This window comes from Plectropomus leopardus, chromosome 2 (assembly GCF_026936395.1).
Source record: "Plectropomus leopardus strain MGB_pleo_1.0 chromosome 2, ASM2693639v1, whole genome shotgun sequence".
Taxonomy (NCBI): Eukaryota; Metazoa; Chordata; class Actinopteri; order Perciformes; family Serranidae; genus Plectropomus; species Plectropomus leopardus.
The window spans coordinates 30,441,645-30,460,575 of NC_142177.1; the positions used below are offsets into that span (position 1 = coordinate 30,441,645).

The following is an 18,931-nucleotide window of genomic DNA, read 5'->3' on the forward strand; positions in this document are numbered from 1 at the left end:
CAGAGGTTTATATACCAGTAAAGGCACCTGAATGCAGCACAAAAATACTGATGTTGATTGCTTTTATTATGTTATAATCATGTTGTTGATATATTCTCTTATTCTGGTGCAATATTTTATAACATAATCTTGATTTTTACCAGGGCTCAAGGAGAAGTCTACTTGTCCAGCAGATGGTGCTGTTTTGAAATGTTGCTCACTCTTGTTTTTTATGTGTTGTTTAAGAAATGGCAAGTTTCTGTATTTCTTCTTCAAATCTCCCCAGTTTGTACAACAAAATCACTGAACTGCAAATCTGTAGTTACAATAATAAGAGGGTAGATTAATATTAAAAGGACTGCACTTGACATCCATTTTAAAAAACACCACCTTGCCTGCCAGAGATCAGCCAGCAGTTGCATTTTTACTTCAGATGACTTGTGAATGATTAAATTCACTTCCTCTGCAAGAATAGAGATGGATTTTCAGACTGTTTGATTGAAAATTGTCACTGGCTGACAGGACAATCTTCCACAATCAATGACAGTAAGTGTTAGAGGAAACACAGTGTGCACAGTTTACAAAATGTCACAGAATCACCACACACATTAGGAATTATCCTCCAGAGTCCATGAATATCCACACCAAATGTCACAGGAATCTGTGCAGTAGTTGTCAGAATATCTCGCTGTGGACCAGAAACTGTCTGACAGATGAGTGAACAGATGGACCAGCAAAGCTATATTTGGGCCTCACAGCTTTAAATGAAGAAATAGATCAAATTGAAAGTTTGATTACATTTTTAAAACCCTTGTTATAAAGAAAACCATTCAATCAGTTAACTTTCTGTCAGTTTCACGTGAAGGCTGTAACCCAAAATCACAACTTTGCCTGAAAGGGTTTTGCATTCTGTAAAACATACAATACTCCACTGGCATACATTAAAATAATAGGAAAAATGACTGCAATAATAATGATAATAATAATAATAAATAAATAAAAAGAAAGAAAAAATCCTCCCCATGCAGTTATACTTGATCTTATTATATAGGCCAAATAATAAAAATAATAGGCGCAGTGACAATGATAATGACAAAAATAATAATGATAATGATAAAGCAACAACAACAACAACAATAATAATAATAGTAGATAATTTAGTAATTCAATAAAACCAAAAATAATTAATCCTTTCCATGCAATTATAATTGCATGGAAAGGATTAATTGTAATTCCAGTACTATTATTTCTGTGTTTACAGCTACAGTTCTTTAAATTGCATTTATTCCTGTTGGTATTGGTTATTATTATTATTTGTTATTTTTGTAATTGTTTCTGTCTTGTTTAATTAAAGTTTGCCTGGCCTTACTTCAGCATTGTTGTTTGGCTCTTAAAGTTATGTTGCCTCTGCGAGAAACTCCTTTTGCTTTCTTCTTTGCCTTGTTTATACTTTACTTGTTTGTAAAGTACTTTGTAAACGCTGCTTTTAAAGGTGCCATATAAATAAAAATATTATTATTATTTGGCTATTATTATTATTATTATTATCTTAAATTAGCATACTTTTGCTTAATTTACTTGTTCTTAATTTTGCTAGTTGTGTCAAGGAGAATATATGCAGCACGTTTGCTGCAATGTTATTTGATTTTGAAATGCTTTTATTAAAAATAAATAAATTAATAAATCAGTGCTTTGCATTAAGTCTTGCAAACGGCTAAAGTAACAAAGTTATGGGTAGACAGATTATAGGTTTCAGAATAAATTCCCCTTAAATTAAGAAAATAAATAAGATACAGATTTAAGACTCAGCTCATAAAACACAATAAAACCCGCTGAGGTGTCATATTGAGGTCATAATGAGATGCCACCCCTCCCCTCTCTGTCTCTAATTGGTCAGCCTCTGACAGGATTACACGAGTTTCCTCAATTGAACACAGACAAGTTAAACGCTCGGACATCCAGCTGAACACTCTCGCGTTTTTGGGCCGAAAACGAGAAGAAAAAACTCGAGCACACTTTTCTGCGACAGGCGATCAAATGGTTGAGAAAGACTTTAACGGACAGGTCTGCGCTGAGATACCGGGATTAAATGTTGTCTGTGCTGATGGTCGCTGCTGCTGCTGCAACACTAATGACTAATGTGGTTTCCTAACACACGCCCGCATCTCACACAAACTGCCCGTCAATTTACTTCAGTTTAGACCTCAAGTCGTCATGATGACTCGGATTCTTTGGGATACAATTTTTCTCATAAGCGGTGAGTAACTAACTTTGCAAGAAAATAAGCATTATATATGTATACCTCATTGTGACTTGTCATTATAAGTGAAGCATTTCTATGAATTAACCAATTAGTCCCTCAGTATGATCTCCCATTTAATTCTATTATTTAATATTAATTCAGTTGATTACTTCAGGTGGATCACTTTAAGTACTCCATAATTCTCATATTATAATTTTAAGTGTTTTTTTTAGTCTGTGGTAGTCCATATTTATTTTAATCTTTATTTTATTTTATTCATATTATTTTATTTGTTTATTATCATATTTGTTTATATTTATACATTACAGTGCTTTATGGTTTTGTTTGTTCTCCATGGTGCCTTTGATTCTTAGTATTGTCTATATATTTAAAATTGAAGTGTTGTTTTGATGGATTTTTTTGGGGGGGGGGGTTCATTTCTATAGTGAGAAAAAAATGAAAATTGATCATATGTCTTATAAATTTTAATTGTATTTTTTTCTTGTTTTACAACAACCCCCCTACCTCCCTTGCTCTGTTTACGATCTGGTTTCATCCTCTTGTTGTGATTGCGTGTCTCTGCTGTATGTATTTATAGTGATCTGGTCTCATCCTTTTAGTGGATGCTTGACCCTGTTACTATTGTTGGGTACGAGTTATTCAATGAAGCATCGATATCACATTGAATACCGAGTCACATGATCATAGCTGTAACTGGGACTCACCCTCAGGTTGTTCATCATATAACAGGATGTGTGACACACCTGGTTGTCCTTGTGTTGGAAGAAAATCACAATATATATTTTTTATATTCCTATAGGTACTTTTAGTATGTCTGTGGTACTCAATGGTAAGTTTACTGTGATTTGTTTTTGTATTTTTGTTATTATATTCCTGCAGGGATTTATTGTTATTTCTTTATGTAACAGCTGTTTATTCTCTCTTCAGGTTGCCTCTTTACATTTGGAGCCGGGCTGAGCAACTCGACAATTATTGAAGCCAGCTTTTCTATCGATACAAACTCCACCGCTGCTCAGAATACAACGACGAGTGGCTCTGCAGCGACCAGAAGCACAACTATTACACCTGCTACAACGACTAGCATCCCCACAGTAAGAAGTAAGTCTCAGTGCAGTGGTGTCAAAATGCAAGTAAATGTTGAAGCTCATTGTAAAGCCCAAAAAAGAACAAAAAAAGTTAGCAAATGGTCCATTCCACTCTCACTGCAGCATTGCTTCCACAGCAGGTGCTCTACATCTGATGTTATACCCCTGCAGGGATTTCTTTATATTCCTGTATTTTTCCAAACCAGGACCATTTTATTGTTCAGTATCTGTTTTTTTTTTCCTCTCTGCAGGTTCCCTCTTTACGTTTGACACCAGGCCAAGCAACTCGACAACTACTGAAGCCAGCATTTCCATCCATACAAACTCCACTGCTGCTCCCAACATCTCAACAAGCAGCTCTGCAGCAACTAGCAGCAGAAGCACAACCACCACAACTATTGCTACAACAACCAACATCCCTCCAGTTAAAAGTAAGTCTAAATCCAGTAGGGATGCATGATAATATCGGCATGTCATCGGCATTGGCAGATATTGACATTAAAATGAATCAGAACCGGCAAACATGTTGATTTCTGTTGATATAAAAAAAACAACAATCCTAATTTTAAGTATTTTTCTTATTTTGCACAATGAATGAATGTTACATACACTGAAAAGCACTGTATTTTATGTCTCCATTTGCTGGTGGGCCATGACAATAAGAGTTTGCAAAATATGATGTTAATTTCACTACAGAAGAGACTTGATGAGCACTGAAATTAGGTGGGAAAAAAGTAGATCATATTGATATTGGCATCAGTTATTAGCCAAATTAGTTGTATATATCGGCATATTGAATATCAGCAAAAAATCATGCAAGAAAATTTTTTAGCAACTAAACTTTTTTTAAAATAGCATTGTGCAATTGCAACAAATCAAGTGATTTTAATTGAATTGACTTGAATTGAATCCCTAAACTACAGTCATGTTAGGCCATCTCCAGTAAAAAGAAATCACTGTATTTCAGATAAATTGTGTCCTCATTGCAGCTCTTGATCCGCTCTCACTGCAGCGTTGCATCCACAGCAGGAGTTCTCCAAACTGCAAAGCTTTCCATTGAGCTGCAGTGCATCAACACATGCAGACAGTGTGGCGCTCGCTGATAATTGATCCTCTTAGCGTGAGTGAGCCCAGCGATTGTGGTAAATTAAAGGTTATGAGCCCAATATATGAGCAGAATATTCAACAATATCACAAAAGCTGCACCTACAGTATTGAATTTTGATCTGAACAGCACCTCACACGCCCTAAAGCCTGGTTTCTGTGTCAATGTTCCCCTCGTCTGACTGCCAAAATCACATGGAAAGGGAGAGGGGTTGGTAGGCAGATGCCTCAGGGACAACAGAGGGCTTTCACAGAGTCTGAAAGAAGGAGACAATACATGTAGGCTGCAATCCAAAAGCCCATTTACCGTTGGAATGGAGTGTGTGACGAAGGCTGTAATGCAGCTATCTGTCTGCGTGCTCATCCTCCTTCCCACCCTGAACGCAACACTGTGCATCTGTTTGGGCCGCTCGGGGAACACTGACTTTTGTTCGGGTCAGTTATGTAGGAATTTGTCTGACTGTACAGCTTACGTGGAAGAAATGTCCTGTTTTGTCTGGGTGCTCATTTAATTTGATATTTTTGTCCCTGTTGTTTTGTTAGAGTGAAAATGGTAATGGTAGTTTATTTCAGTCCTTGTTAACAATTTCCCAAAATGAATGTACGTAATATCAAGACATTAAATCAAAAGGAATAATAAAACAAAAAACAATTCATATATATGTGTGTGTGTGTGTGTGTGTGTGTGTGTGTGTGAGAGAGAGAGAGAAAGAGAGAGAGAGCGAGAGAGACCAAAGTTTATTAAAAATCAAACAACATAAAACAACAACGAAAGGACTAAAAGAGATATTGAAAAATTTCATTCAAAATAATGATCATATCCTAGTTTTATATTTTTTTACACATTTCTTTTAAATACGCAGAGTGAACTACATTTTTAATGAGTTATCACAGCCATTCCACAAGTGACGTTGTTTTTTTTTTACACATCTATTCCCTTAAGTTCATACCAGCTCTCTATGATTTCAAACAGCCTAGCAAGCAAATTATTGTTCTACTTGATATATTTTTTGTGCGGTTTTAAAATCAACTATACAACAACATTTTAAAGTATGTGAATTAATAAATAGAGCATTGGTTGATTGATAATAATTTGATGAATTTACAATTCGGATAGCTGTTCTCTGTGGCATGAAAACTGGATACATTTTGGTTTTGTATGCATTTCCCCAAACCTCCACAGTGTGGACGTATGACAGCATAATACAGAATATAGAGGCACTCCTGGGACGAGATATCTTTGGTTTTATGTAATACCCCAATGGTTTTAGATTTTTTTGTTGTTCATGTGTAGTTTCCAACATAATTATGATCTGTTATAAACTGAGATGGCTGAAAGAAGACAAGGCTGCGTGTATCAAAGGTTTAATTTCTGCTAAAGGGATGTGCCTGCAGGGATGTGCTCTCTCATGAGGGCTAATGTGGGTTGATGGACAGAGGTTTTTGTTTGCAGCGTCTCACCAGGACTGTTCTTGACTCTAATTGTCCCTCCCAGGTACAATGAGAGATGTAAGCCACCACAAATCCACACGCAACCGTTAACAAAAGGCTTCAGTCTACCGTTGGTGGCGTGGGTGTCAGCTTTAGGATTTAGTACATGCTGTTGTTTCAGGTCTCTGCAGGCTTAAGCTAATTTTAGATTTTTGACGTTCACCTGTGTTTTCTGACTCGCTGCACTTATGTTTGATGTTGTAATTTAGGGTACAATTCTAATAGGTCAGCCAACACGTATGTTTGTCCCTACGCTCTAACAAGACCTACAGGGGTGTTTTATATAGGGGTGGACACATTATCGGCCTGACTTATTATCAATTATCTGTAGCGGTATTTTGTTTTTATGAATGCCAATAAAATTAATTAATAAAAAAGTGTGAAGAAAATGTCAGCATGGGAGGAACTTTTACTTTGTAAAACCTCAGGGAGCTATTTTTATTTTTTCATTTTTTATTAAAATTTTTCACTTGACTTTATAAAAATAAGTTGCTGGGAACTTGCTGTATATAACGTTGTAAGTTTCGGTTAAACATTTGCTAAAGGCATTTAAACATATTTTTATGTTGGAGTTTGTTATATTCCGAATTCTAGATTTTAACTTAAATATCTTTATTCTTATTGTAAATAAATATCAGTTTCAAATATCGGTTATCTCATTAAGTGCTATTAATCTTTATCTGTATTGGCCCTGAAAAAACAATATTGGTCGACCCCTATTATTTCGTCCTTATTTCAAAGCGGGTGCTGACTAATTTGGAACAATTTTCAAGCGCTGCCGGAATGGAGACGGATTGAGTTTCATGGAAAAGGAGCTAAAAGTAGCGTGTCCACTTCTCGGTACACCTGGATTTCGTATTTGCATCACTGCCAGTGTGAGCCATTGGAAACTGGAGCTGATAAATACCCACGGCTGATGCCGCGTAATTTTTCACTACAGATAGAAGCTTGATGTTAACAGGTATTAGTGCAGTTTTTGTCCAGTGGAAAACGGATTATAGTTAATTACTTTAAGAAGTTAAAAAAAAAAGTTTACTTTTGGTTTCACACGGGACACAGACAGCAGTCTCCTGGATAAAAGTCTTGTATTTTTTGACCCATCACTCCACCCTGACCTCCTCCCCACACAGACTTCGTTCCTCTTCAGACCACATCACCTGACTTCTCTCTTTGCTCTGGTCATACAGCCACTGCAGGTCGCAGTCCAGCAATAAACAGAAATAAGGGTCACAATAAGCTGCTTGTACAAATGACCTATGTGATTGCATTTTGGAGGACAGTCTCTAGAATTCATGCACTGAAGGACTTCGTTTATGGCTTTTAAAATGTTTCAGTTGATGTTAATTGTGCCATCATGTAAGCTGCCTAATTATTAGTAGCTGGTTTCAGTGAGAAATATTAGTAATTCATGGTCTTTCAAAAAACTATGTTCATCTCTTAACAATTATCTTGTCTTACACCCTGACAGAGTTTGTGGCAGCAGCTGTTCGGTCTCATTTCGATGACTGTCCAGACTCCCATAGTCATTTCTGCTTCCACGGCACATGTCGCTTCCTGATATTAGAGGAGACGCCTGCATGTGTGTAAGTTATTACTCTCTTAAATATAAAATGCAAACAGTGCTGGTTGACTCTTCACTAGATGTCGAAGCTGGCGAAACCAATACCTCTCGATCGCCCCGGTGTGGCTGGCTGCAGTATAGGTCATAAACCCCGCCCTCTCCATGTTAGTGAATGGGACATGGGCTAAACTAAAAACTCAAAGTACATGTCAGTAAGTTTTCCCAAAGATAATCTCTGTCCTTTAAATTATATAGATAGTGACAGATTAATATCATAAATAAATATCTGGACATTAATGGCAGAATTTATTTTAGAGTGAAGCTGTTCCCTTTGGTTTTTCACTAGACTCTATATATGTGGATTTATATTTATTTGTTTATTTAACTAATTTACAGGAGAAGTGAACTCTCAGGTATAATATTTCTCAGGTACATTGGACTTCCCCTGTCTGTCAATACTATTATTATTGGCAGAGATCAGATGATATTTTAGCTACTTAAAAAACCCATTAACTGCCACTTTTACTTCTGATCTTTTGCATACCTTACTCAATTTTCTGCTGTTGTTGCAGGTGTCATGCCGGCTTTGTTGGGATGAGGTGTGAGCATGCAGACCTGCTTGCTGTAGTAGCGACCAATCACAGACCGCAGACCGTTGCCACAGTGTTAGTGTTGTGTGTAATTGGGAGTGTTCTCATCATGGTGTTGTGTACACTTTTACAGTAAGTAACGTGTATGGCATATCTTAATATTTTACAAAATATAACTCAGGGTCACTGGGATCATAGCTGATAAACTGTGCAGTGATTCGGATAACAGTTGTATTGCAAAATGAGGCCAGTGAAGTTTTCATTGAGGGAGTGAAGTGTTTAACTTGACATGTCTTTTTTTTTGTCTTTCGATGTGCAGTTGCTGGTGGAGACAGGACTGTCGCAGACGGAGCCACGCACATCACTACATCCCAGAGAAGCACGGAGCATCCTGCCATCCTTCTGAGAGCGGTACTTTATCTGTGTTATACACTTTAAACCAATGGTTCCCAACTGGTCCAGCCACTGGGTCCAGATTTCTCCTCAGTCATTAGTTCAGTGTCCACACATAAGAGAAATTACCTTTTATTTAACAAATTGTGAATAACGTGGGCTTAAACCACACCAACTTGACATGGTGACTTGCAACCATGTCAAGTTTGTGAAAAAACTGACTGTCTGTTGTTGCTGCAAATATATTTCCTTGAGCCTCCCTGAGTGACTCAGGGAAAATGCATGAAGTGTTCATCCCACATGATATGCTCAAGGACCATTTGAAATGTGTGCAATTCAATGATAATTTCTGTTTTTTAATGCTTCTGGCTGTGATAAATGGTGTCATTTTGGCCATTTTCGTTTCAGCAGGACTGCAGCTTGGAAGGCATGTTTTCGTTTTAAAATCTTTAAATATTTTCTTTATATCCTTTCTTTTTTAAAAAATTGCCAACATTTTTTTGAGAAAAAAGAAGCCAAAAAAATCCAGAGAAAAAGGAAATGTCCAAAAAAAATGTTAAGTCCCGAAAGTTGCAAAGGAAAAAAATAAATAGATAAAAGAAAAAGTGAAGAAAAAAAAGAAAACATCTATTTTCTTTGAAAATGTTGGCTTTTTTTCCTCCTACAAAGGTCTGGGCTAAGACCCCAATGTCTTTCAATGCTAGAAACACCCCTAATTTTCAGTAATTGCACTTTGTTCTTGCAATATGTTTTATTTTATTGTATTTTAAGCCCACATTATTTACTTTTTTTGTCAAATAAATCCTTGCCTTTCAATATAATACTGTCAGCCTTATCTTTAAAAGGTGCTGTGGCCCTAACAAAAAACATTAAACTTATTTTTTTATTATTTTCTTTCAGTGGTTTGAGAAGACATCTTGCTGGAACACGAGCTGTTTGCATCATGGCATGCTAAGTTTTCCTCATCCGTCCGGCTCACAGATCCTCAGGATTTCATCCAAAGTGATATTCACATATTCTGCTCAAACAGACCTGGCCAGAGGCGAAGAAGCATTATCGCCAGAGTGGCTAAGGTAGGCCAGCCCGATGTGGGAATGTTTGACATTTTTTCCCCATTGAACAGGACTTTTGCAGGAGCATGTTTACTTCAGTCTTTGATTTTGTGGAAATACACGCACAAACAATTTGTTTGAAGCGCTGAGGATGAAGCTGCTGCCAAATCCTACATGGTAGGAGCTCCGTGTGTCCTGATTACTGTTTATGGCTGGCCCTAGAGGGTGTGTCAAGCAATCCACGAGGCCATTAATCATCCTGTGTGGATGTCGAGAAGGAAAGATGTTTATTTTGGGCTGTGGGACAACAATAATTCATTTAAGTCAGAAGACCCCAATTCTTATTTTTGTCTTTTAATGACTTTGAGCACTTTTCATCAGAACTCTACGAGCACAGAGGACGTTTTTAAGAAATGATGGTGGGGGAAAACTGATGCTTTAAAAAAGTTTTAGTGTCTGTTTTTAAAGAAGGAACTCACGCCACCTGACAGGAGTAGGAATTGATGAACGGACTGACTGCTAATGGATTAAAAACCCTGGACTTCAATCAGTATTTACACACACAAAACTTAAAAGTTTTTCTAATATGGTTTTGATAGTTTGCTGACTCCAGTAAGGCTGAAATATTTGTCAGTTTTATTTTTTATTCCTGAGCTGTACTTGAACGTGTTTGTGCGTCAGAGGTGTTTTATTTGCAGGCTATAGCTAAACCGACACTTCCTTGATGGCCACATTATTCCACAGTCCTGTTGTGTGGTTGCACTTATTCTGCAAGCTTGCTCACTGTTCATAAAAAAACCCCTGCACTTATTGTACAATTTAGTCACTTGAAACCACATAGTGAGAGATGCCAAATACACTTTCTAACTTTGCCTGAATGAGCACTGAAGGGAACACAGTTTTTACACATCCACCTAAGCATGCATGCTCTTAAATCACAGCTTGTACTTTAAAAAAACACAGAACACCTTTTTATTTTAAGAGTGGTATGTTATAGCTTGCACCTGCTTTGGATTTAAATACTTTTAAAGAGAGAAAGCGCCTCTGAAGATTAATTAAAAGTAATTATATTTAAGATTTTCTTTAAAAAAATGGAATAATGATTGGTGAGGGAATACAAAATAATGTTTGCAAACTGACCTGCATGTAGAGCGAATCACAGCGTTTGTTTACAATAACTTCTGTGTAGAAACTCCCCTGTGCAATGTGCATATGCTGCATATGGTGCATTTATTTAGGAAGTCTGAGTTCAGACCTGGGAGTGACGTCGCATCTGAGGTGACTACATTACAGTACAAAAAGTCAGAAAACCAGAAAGCTGTGTTTTGGGCGTACAAACACTGGAACGACATGTCCACTGATAGAAGTTTGACAGGACTGTATTTATGACTGTTTTAATGAAACATAAATAAGACGGAAGTGCTAATAAACAGTACATTACTGCAGGTTTTGCTACTGTTGATGCACAATTTTGAGGTTGGGGTTAGTGAGGTTGCTCTGAGAGTCCAAAATCCAACCTCAGTGGATGTTTCAGTTGAAATTTCCAAATGAAATGTTTAGCTACTTAAAAAAAAAACACCTAATAAATATGTGATATCTAGTATCTGAAAAAAATGTTGTTGCCCATCTGCGACCTGTTGTTAGTGCCATTGTCTTGTTTAATATATTCTGTGAATGCTGCTGTCACACTGAACATCCCGCAGAGCCCTGCTCGGACTTTAAAACTTTTATGGAGAACAGATTGTCGAATATTCAAAGTGAGCAGCCAAATAAGATTCAACTGGCATAATTTTGAATCGGGTAGGGCCCTAAATGTTACTTCACAGAGCATGGGATTTGCTGGTCTACCACTGCCTCAATCAGTTAATGTGTAAGGCCAAGTGGTGAAAATGTTTTAAATATAGCGTACACTTAAACTGATATGAATGTTTTGAGGTGGTAAAATACATTTTGCTGCGACCGCGTCCACAGCAGTACGTTGCTTAGCTTCTGTGCCGGTAGATTTTGTAACATAGTTCATAAACTAACCACAGCAGAAACATCGGGTCAGACCACGGTGTTTAACTCTATAATCTTAAGCGTTACAGTTACAGCTGAAAATACAGCAGATATAAAGAGTTTTCTGATTTAACATATCTCTGCAATTCAAATCAACTGCCAGTTGTTTACCCAGAAGTGATTGTTGCAGCTGTGATTCGGTCTATAAAGTGTGTACGCACGTTGTGCGATAGGACGGAAAAAACAGCAACTTTAAAATGAATGTGATGGTATTTTTATGCCAAAAAGAATCTTGAGGGGGATGATACATTTTGTTTACAGTATGTGATATTTACATTCAGGATATATGTTGTTAATATGTGTAAATATCAAAAACACAGAAATATTAAATGTGTACATAAACCTTGTCGATACAAGATCATCTGAAAAAGGGTGATCTTCTCATGCATTAACCCTTTACTTTGTCAGATTTATGTTGTCACTGTTGGAAAGCCTCTGTTATCTGTTTTCCAATGAAGAATTAAAAATGCAAGTGTATGCATATGTTTTATTTATGTGCTTATTAGCGTCTGCTCCGTCTCTGGAGTCTGTTATCCGGTTCATCGCGTGACCTTCTTTTCACTTCTGAAGCTCTTTTTCCTTTTTTCTCTCTCTCTCTCTTCAAATACCCCAATGTTCTGTCGCTCTGCTCCTTTATTTTTCTCTTCCACTGAATATTTCAACACACAGAAATGGCAATATGAAACCCTGAACCCCGGGCACAATTGAACAAAGAGCTGAACTCTTGAGTGCTTTTATAGCTGAAGGAAATGTTTCAGCCCTCTTCTGTTTATTTATTTGTCTTTTTGAGTTAAAGGAATCTACGCTCATTCATGTTAAAGCCTTTGTCCGATGAGCCACATACATCCTGTTTATTTACTTTGTATGTCGTAGGGTTGACATCTTCCCTTAACGTGCTGCATCTCCTCTGCTCTTCCCTTTCGCTCTCCGCATGAGGAGCTTCGTTTTGTTTTGCAATCCCATTATGTCTGCAATTGGATTTCTGTGGAGCCCTTTAGAGCCGTCTGGCTGAGCTACTAAACCAGCTTTGAATTAAGCAGCTCTTGTGGGCGCTCCCCTAAAGATGCACAATACCCTTTTACATACAAAGAAGCGCGAGGGGAAACAAATTCAACCAACCTTGGGGCAAAAAAAAAAGGCAAAGAAATAGTGGATCAGGACTTATTTGAAAGCGTGTGTTGATTCACTTTTTCGTGACACAAAGTGGACGAATGTGTTGTCAGCCTCGGGAAATTCCCTTCCCTTCCCTAAATCTGATTTGGACACATGTCAATCCCTATTCCCCATAAGAGGCTGGAGCTCTGCTTTGAATTGCAATGCCACTCTGGTCCTTTTCCTCCGCTTCCTCCTCTGGCCCTTTTGATCCTGAGCCCAAAATTCCCAGTATCTGCCTCTGACCAGATGGTTTGAAATAAGAGTATTTACAAAGGTATTAGGGTTAAGCAACCCTGCCTTGTTCTCCTCGCCGCTAAGTACTGAAACAAATCATTAGGAATGATGAAAGATCAGGGCTTCAGTTAAAGGGTCAGTTCACCCAAATCACACAAAAAGGTCATTTCACACCACAAGTGCAGGTCAAATGTATTTATTTTATACAGCGTGAACGTGATGTCTCGATATTTCAAGTCATTTTTGTAAACTGATGATGTATTTATCCGTCTGGTTTAGAGGACAGGTGTATCTCACCCGCCTGTATGTGCGTCATAGGAGTTGTTAGAGGTTGCAATACTGGCTGTGAAAAGATCTCTTCCTAATGACAATAACCAGTAATGGGGGACAAAAGCCACAGTCCTTAATTTTTGTGAAAATGCATTCTAGAGCAGTGGTTCCCAAGTGGTGGATCGCTGTCCAAAAGTGGGTCCCAGGTCAATTTTGAATGGACCATAAGTAACTTGTGAACATGTCAAGTTTGTGAAAAACTGAACTGGTTGTTGCTTTTTTTTTTTTTTTTACCCTCCCCAAAGCTAATAATATTTTTATTTGAGCCTCCCAGTGACTGCGATTTTTGTTTCAGCGGGCCTGCCGTTTAGAAGGCATGTTTTCTTTAAAAATCACTTTAAAAATTTTGAGAAAAAAAATTGTCAAAAAATTTTAGAGAAAAGGAAAACTGCCAAAAAATGTTGAAAAAACTTTTTAAAGACAAAACAATTGCCACAAGATTTTAAAAGAAGACATGCCTGTTTTCTTTCAAATAATTTGGCTTTTTTTTCCTTCCATGGTCCTGGCTAAGCACCCACTGTCTTCAAATGCTGGAAACACCCCAAATTTTAACTATTTGCTCTTTATTTGTGCAATATGTTTGTTTCTTGTTTTTTATTTCATTGTGTTTTAAGCTTATGTGTTATTTATATTTTGTCAAACAATAATTGAATATGTGGTAATTATTCTCATGTGCGAACCTTGAACTGATGATGACCTCTGGACCCAGTGGAACCTGATTCTGGACCAGTTGGAAAACCATTGCTGTAAATTACCAATGATGAGAACCTTCTTGTTCTTTTGTGCTGGGATGAAAAAAAAATTAAAAGCAGACGGAGCAAAACTATTTGATCTTACCTCACCTAGTGATCTTAGGTAAAAGTGGTGAGCTCAGTACCTGCATGCCCTTGTTGCAGTGCCACCTTGACCTCTGACACAAAGTAACTGAATTATTTGTGGAGACCAAAACTCTATTTACTGGAAAACATGAACAGGTCTGCAGCCTCAGATGCTTCTCGTTAACTGCACCAGCCGATGTCAGTTATGGAGGGTTAGATAAATGCAGATGGGTCACAAATTAAGTGCTGATCATGCAACTGAAACATCCATAGTTCAAGTCTGGCCAGGAAGCTCTGTTGCATGTTTCCCCATCTCTCATTTCCTGTTACATCACTGCCATCAACTCTGTAATAAAGTCTGGCTAAATCCTGATTCTGAATACAGGGTTCCCACACAATTTCATGGACAAAATTTCAAAACTTTTTCATTAGTTTTCATATGCCCATCATGTTTTTTTTTATTTTCTTATATGTTTTTCATTTTCTCCCTGCAATCCCTCCTTTTTACTATACTGTAGTTAATAACTTGATCAACAGCATTATGTCGACTTTATCAACTTAATCACTGGAAAAATTAAACCAGCCAACTACAAAATATAAACAGGTGTGTATATATTTGACCAATTTCAAATATTCGTATTGCATTTTGTTCCTGAATCTTGACTTTTCATGGGATTGGGAAGACCTTGCTTTTTTTTTGGATCAAAGGTAAACTAATCCTACTAAAAAACGTTTTGACCACTGCATACTGAAAGTTTGATCCAGTTTAAAACCAATAATGGATTATATGATCTAATCCGACTTCAGAATCCTTTTTTTGTTTGTTTTGAACAACCTGTTTTCAAGATTCGATCCAATCTAATTGCTGAAATCCAATCAGACTACTTTCAAACAACTGGCTACCACACGATTACTGTAACAGTTACTTTTAATACAACAAAATTCAATGACTGTTCCCAAATTCCATGACTTTTCCATGCCTGGAAATTGTGATTGTGAACTTCAATGGCTTTTCCAGGTTCTTCATGACCGTGGGAACTCTGTGAATAATTACGTGGACAAACATAACAAATGCTTCTATCCCCTACTTTATGAATGACGTACAGGGAGCATATTTTGTTTTCCATCTGTTCCCTTCAGTTGTCATCAGATGAAAAAAGGCAATGAACTGTACAATTAATTGATATTTATTACTCCCAAGTTATTTACAGTAAAAGTGCATGAATATTATACACTCTGCATACCGTTTTTATATTATAATACATGATTTTATTCTCTATATAATTATTAAGGAGCATTTCATTTGAGCTCTGATGTGATTGAGGCCATTCGGGTCAACATGGCCATGTCCCAAAAATTAGTTACTTAACTGAAGCACAGTTCGGCTGAGTAGCTTTGCACTTGATCCCATGACTGTTTGGCATCAGTCCACGTGTTGCTGAAGCTGTGACGGCAGCTCCTCCAGGGAGCTCAGCCGATGCTCTCGAGGAACGTCATCTTGGTCGTGCTTGTTGTCTCTGTCTAACAGGAACCCGCGGATGCCCACAGAGCGAGAGGCGAGGTAATCTTTCACATAATGGTCCCCGACATGAGCCACACTGGCAGCTGGTACTCCACATTTCTGCAGGGCCTGTTCAAAGATGGCTGGACTTGGCTTCGCTACACCTGCTTCCTCTGATGTTAATAAAAAGCTGAAGTGAGACAGCAGGTCACAAGCTCGTAAAATCTCTTTTAGGCGACTGTCAAAGTTTGATACGACACCCAGCTTCAGTCCTAGAGAAGAGCAACTCTCCAGGGCCTTCTTTGAGTCTGAAAACACCTGAAACAAAGCAACAATACAACTGTAACTTCACATTTTGTGTGTTGTTTCATTCACTACTGTAAACGTTAATATAGAAAGCAAATATTGATAGCAATGTGCAAAAGTGCTTTACAAAGCAATCATTTTAAACAGATCTACTGTGACATCAAATAAAAACTTTTATTTATTTTTTGCTCACTTGATAAGTTTTCAAACAAATTATCTTTTTTTCTGGAGGACTGTGTAGCACAGTGGTTCCTAACTGGTGGGTCATGGTCCACAAATGTGTCCCGAGTCCATTCTGAACGCACTGCAAGGGACACAACCATGCCAAGTCGGTGAAAAACTGGTTGTTTTTATTTTTTGTTTTTTTTTCCCGAAAGCTACAAATATTTTTCCTTGAGCTTCCTTGAGTGTCTCTGAGAAACTGCATGAAGAATTTGTCCAACATGATGTTCAAATCAAAAACTGTTGGAAATCTGAAAATCCTGCCATAGTTTTTGTTTTTCCTAGTTTCTGGTTTCTGATGAATGGCGTCATTTTTGCCTGCAGTTTGAAAGGCATGTTTTCTGTAAATATTGTTACTTTTTTAGAAAAAAAAATGCCAAAAAGTGGAGGAAACAATAAAATCACCAAAAAATGTAATAGAAAAAAAATATTTAAATAAAAAAAATATTACTAAAGAAAATATGCTTGTTGTGGATTTTAAAAAAATTAAAATTGTGGATTTTATTTCCTGTAATGGTCTTGCTAGAAACACCCCTGTGTTTAACTAATTGCACTTTGTTCTCTATGTGTTATTTAATTGGGTTTTGAGCCCAAGTATTATTAAAATCTCGTATATTAAATATGTGGTCACTTCTCTTATGTGGGGACCTGAGAATTCTGGACCCGGTGGCTGGACCACCATTGGTTTAGCAGATAACATCATCAAAGTTTAGATTAATACATTTGAACTTCTTATTTTTCTATGTATATGTCGCATGTGTCATCTGTCATTTACCTCCCAGTTCTCTGCCTTGCAGAAGTTATGATAAAGGTTGTGAGCCATCGTATTGAGCAGGGCTGGGTCCTGTACCCTGCACTGGGTGAAACTGTCCTGCACCACCCCCATCCACCAAGACCGTCCGTCCAGGCCCTGACTGATGCCATAGTTTGGGTATCTGCTGGAATAATGTCGGTATGCCTGGCGGAAAGCAGCTTCGACCTCCACAGGACTGAGGTTCAAGCCCACCCGCTCAGCCTCCTTGCAGTACTGCTGTCCCACAGATGCACGCACCTTCAGCAGGGTGTCTTTCACGTCCCATAGCACCCAGCGCAGAGGAGCTCGCATCACACCTACAGAGGTAACAATAAAGAAAAAAAGATGGATTATTGTCTAAGCAAAACCTGAGAAAAAAACGTTTTGAAAATGATTCCTCAGCAGGTTGTTTAAATGCTTTGAGATGGATTTTAGATTATTTTCACTGTACACATGGAACAAACTGCAGTGTGTCCTGAAGCCTGATACTCTGGTTCCACTGTGAGTTCAAAAATCTAATCAATTTTAGCTGTGATTGTTTTTAACTTGTTGTAATTAACTCTTTATTGCATCCCTTTATTATTAATTTATTTGTTATTATTTAATTTACAATGATTGATATTGTGCATTTTTAAAGTGATTGTTTAATGTCTTTATTATGTATTCAGGTCTCTCTTGAAAATGAAATGTTGATCTCAATGGGACTCACCTGATTATATAGGATTGAATATGGGAATGATTTAGTTTTAAATTGTTGAATAGTTACCATATAGTGCATTATACTGTGATTGTCATTTTAAAATACTGTCCAAATGTCTAGTGTTGATAATAAAATCCTAGTCAAGTCAAATTATCTCATTGTACAGCTGTGTAAAAAGTATGTGCAACGGGCCTTTTTCACAGCAGCCATTTTGACTTGTCATAGTAGGAAAAGGACAGGTGTTAATATTAATGACTTTGTTTTTTTAAGAAACAAAAATTATTTTAAAGCAAAAAAAAAATAAAAATCACCAGAAAATGCACACAAAAAAGAAAAAAAAATGCCAGAAATATTTTTAAACATATTACCAAAACTTTTAAAGGAAAAAAAATAATGAAAAAAAGAACTTAATTAAAAAAATAAAAATAAATATGGCTGTTTTCTTTAAGAAATTTTGGCATTTATTTTTTCCTACAAAGGTCCGGGCTAAGCCGCAAATGTCTACATATGCTAGAAACGCCCCTGGTTTTTAACTAAGTGCACTTCATTCTTGCAATACGTTTTATGTCATTGTGTTTTAAGCCCACATGCAGTTAACATTTTATCAAATAAAATGGAATATCTGGTAGTTTCCCTTGAAATAATGACTAAAAAGAAATCTGGACAAGTTGGAAACCACTGATTTAAAGCTAAATGTAGACCAGGGTGACTGAAGTGATGATGAACCTGGCAACTCGATGCAATTATGATAATCTAATGTTCCCGATGATTCCTGCTGACCCCCATTACTACACGTGTGGAGGTTCACGTCACGTAACTACAAAGTGTCGTCACTGTCGTCTTGGTTACAAGTTCGCTAACGTTACCTAGCTACGTAAAATGTCCTTGTATTCTTTGTAGCTACTAGCTAACATTACGCTCGCCGATTTTATTTACTTGTCATCATTTTTGCGCATTATATTACGTTAAAAAGCTACTCCAACGAACACACTGCGAAAGCTGGTACCGTTAAAACCAGAGCCATTTAACAGCGCGCTAGTTAAAACGTACCGTAGTCTCGCCTTCAGAACTGTCAACGATTAATGTTGTGATGAAACTGAGCTAGCGGCTACAGTTAGCAGCCTGACGTCTTCTTCGCTGTTTTTTTTTAACGGCAGTTGTTGCCATCTTCGGGAGTTTTAGCGCCTCTGTCGTATCTATCTATCTATCTATCTATCTATCTATCTATCTATCTATCTATCTATCTAATTTTATATTTATGAGCATAAAAGCTACTCCTGCTGATTTTAATCATTT

At 37.2% G+C, this 18,931-nt stretch overlaps 2 protein-coding genes across 3 annotated transcripts; one reads left to right on the forward strand and one right to left on the reverse strand.

Annotated features, from left to right (window-relative positions):
• The first annotated feature begins 1,855 nt into the window (after positions 1 to 1,855).
• tgfa (transforming growth factor, alpha) lies at positions 1,856 to 12,053 on the forward strand. Of its 2 annotated transcripts, XM_088090744.1 has the most exons (8): positions 1,856 to 2,236; positions 3,042 to 3,071; positions 3,170 to 3,340; positions 3,579 to 3,758; positions 7,391 to 7,505; positions 8,056 to 8,205; positions 8,393 to 8,484; positions 9,367 to 12,053. In XM_088090744.1, the coding sequence occupies exons 1-8, from the start codon at positions 2,194 to 2,196 to the stop codon at positions 9,372 to 9,374; spliced, it is 789 nt and encodes a 262-aa protein (XP_087946870.1). In that variant the 5' UTR covers positions 1,856 to 2,193; the 3' UTR covers positions 9,375 to 12,053. The 2 variants fall into 2 exon arrangements, with proteins under 2 accessions (XP_087946870.1, XP_087946873.1); XM_088090747.1 differs by lacking the exon at positions 3,042 to 3,071 and having other exon boundaries at positions 1,860 to 2,236.
• Positions 12,054 to 15,284: 3,231 nt separating this feature from the next.
• hdhd3 (haloacid dehalogenase-like hydrolase domain containing 3) lies at positions 15,285 to 18,840 on the reverse strand. The gene is made up of 3 exons (XM_042508162.2): positions 18,686 to 18,840; positions 16,918 to 17,252; positions 15,285 to 15,932 (listed from the first exon to the last, which is right to left on the reverse strand). The coding sequence occupies exons 2-3, from the start codon at positions 17,245 to 17,247 to the stop codon at positions 15,537 to 15,539; spliced, it is 726 nt and encodes a 241-aa protein (XP_042364096.2). The 5' UTR covers positions 17,248 to 17,252; positions 18,686 to 18,840; the 3' UTR covers positions 15,285 to 15,536.
• Positions 18,841 to 18,931: the final 91 nt, after the last annotated feature.

What these genes read in the sequence shown, in the direction of transcription:
- tgfa (XM_088090744.1), top strand. Translation starts at nt 2,194, where the DNA reads ATGATGACTCGGATTCTTTGGGATACAATTTTTCTCATAAGCG. An exon ending in CAACATCCCTCCAGTTAAAA is followed by an intron (nt 3,759 to 7,390) that starts GTAAGTCTAAAT and finishes ACACCCTGACAG; the next exon opens with AGTTTGTGGCAGCAGCTGTT. An exon ending in GTGTTGTGTACACTTTTACA is followed by an intron (nt 8,206 to 8,392) that starts GTAAGTAACGTG and finishes TTCGATGTGCAG; the next exon opens with TTGCTGGTGGAGACAGGACT.
- hdhd3 (XM_042508162.2), bottom strand. Translation starts at nt 17,247, where the DNA reads ATGCGAGCTCCTCTGCGCTGGGTGCTATGGGACGTGAAAGACACCCTG. An exon ending in GCAAGGCAGAGAACTGGGAG is followed by an intron (nt 15,933 to 16,917) that starts GTAAATGACAGA and finishes GCTTTGTTTCAG; the next exon opens with GTGTTTTCAGACTCAAAGAA.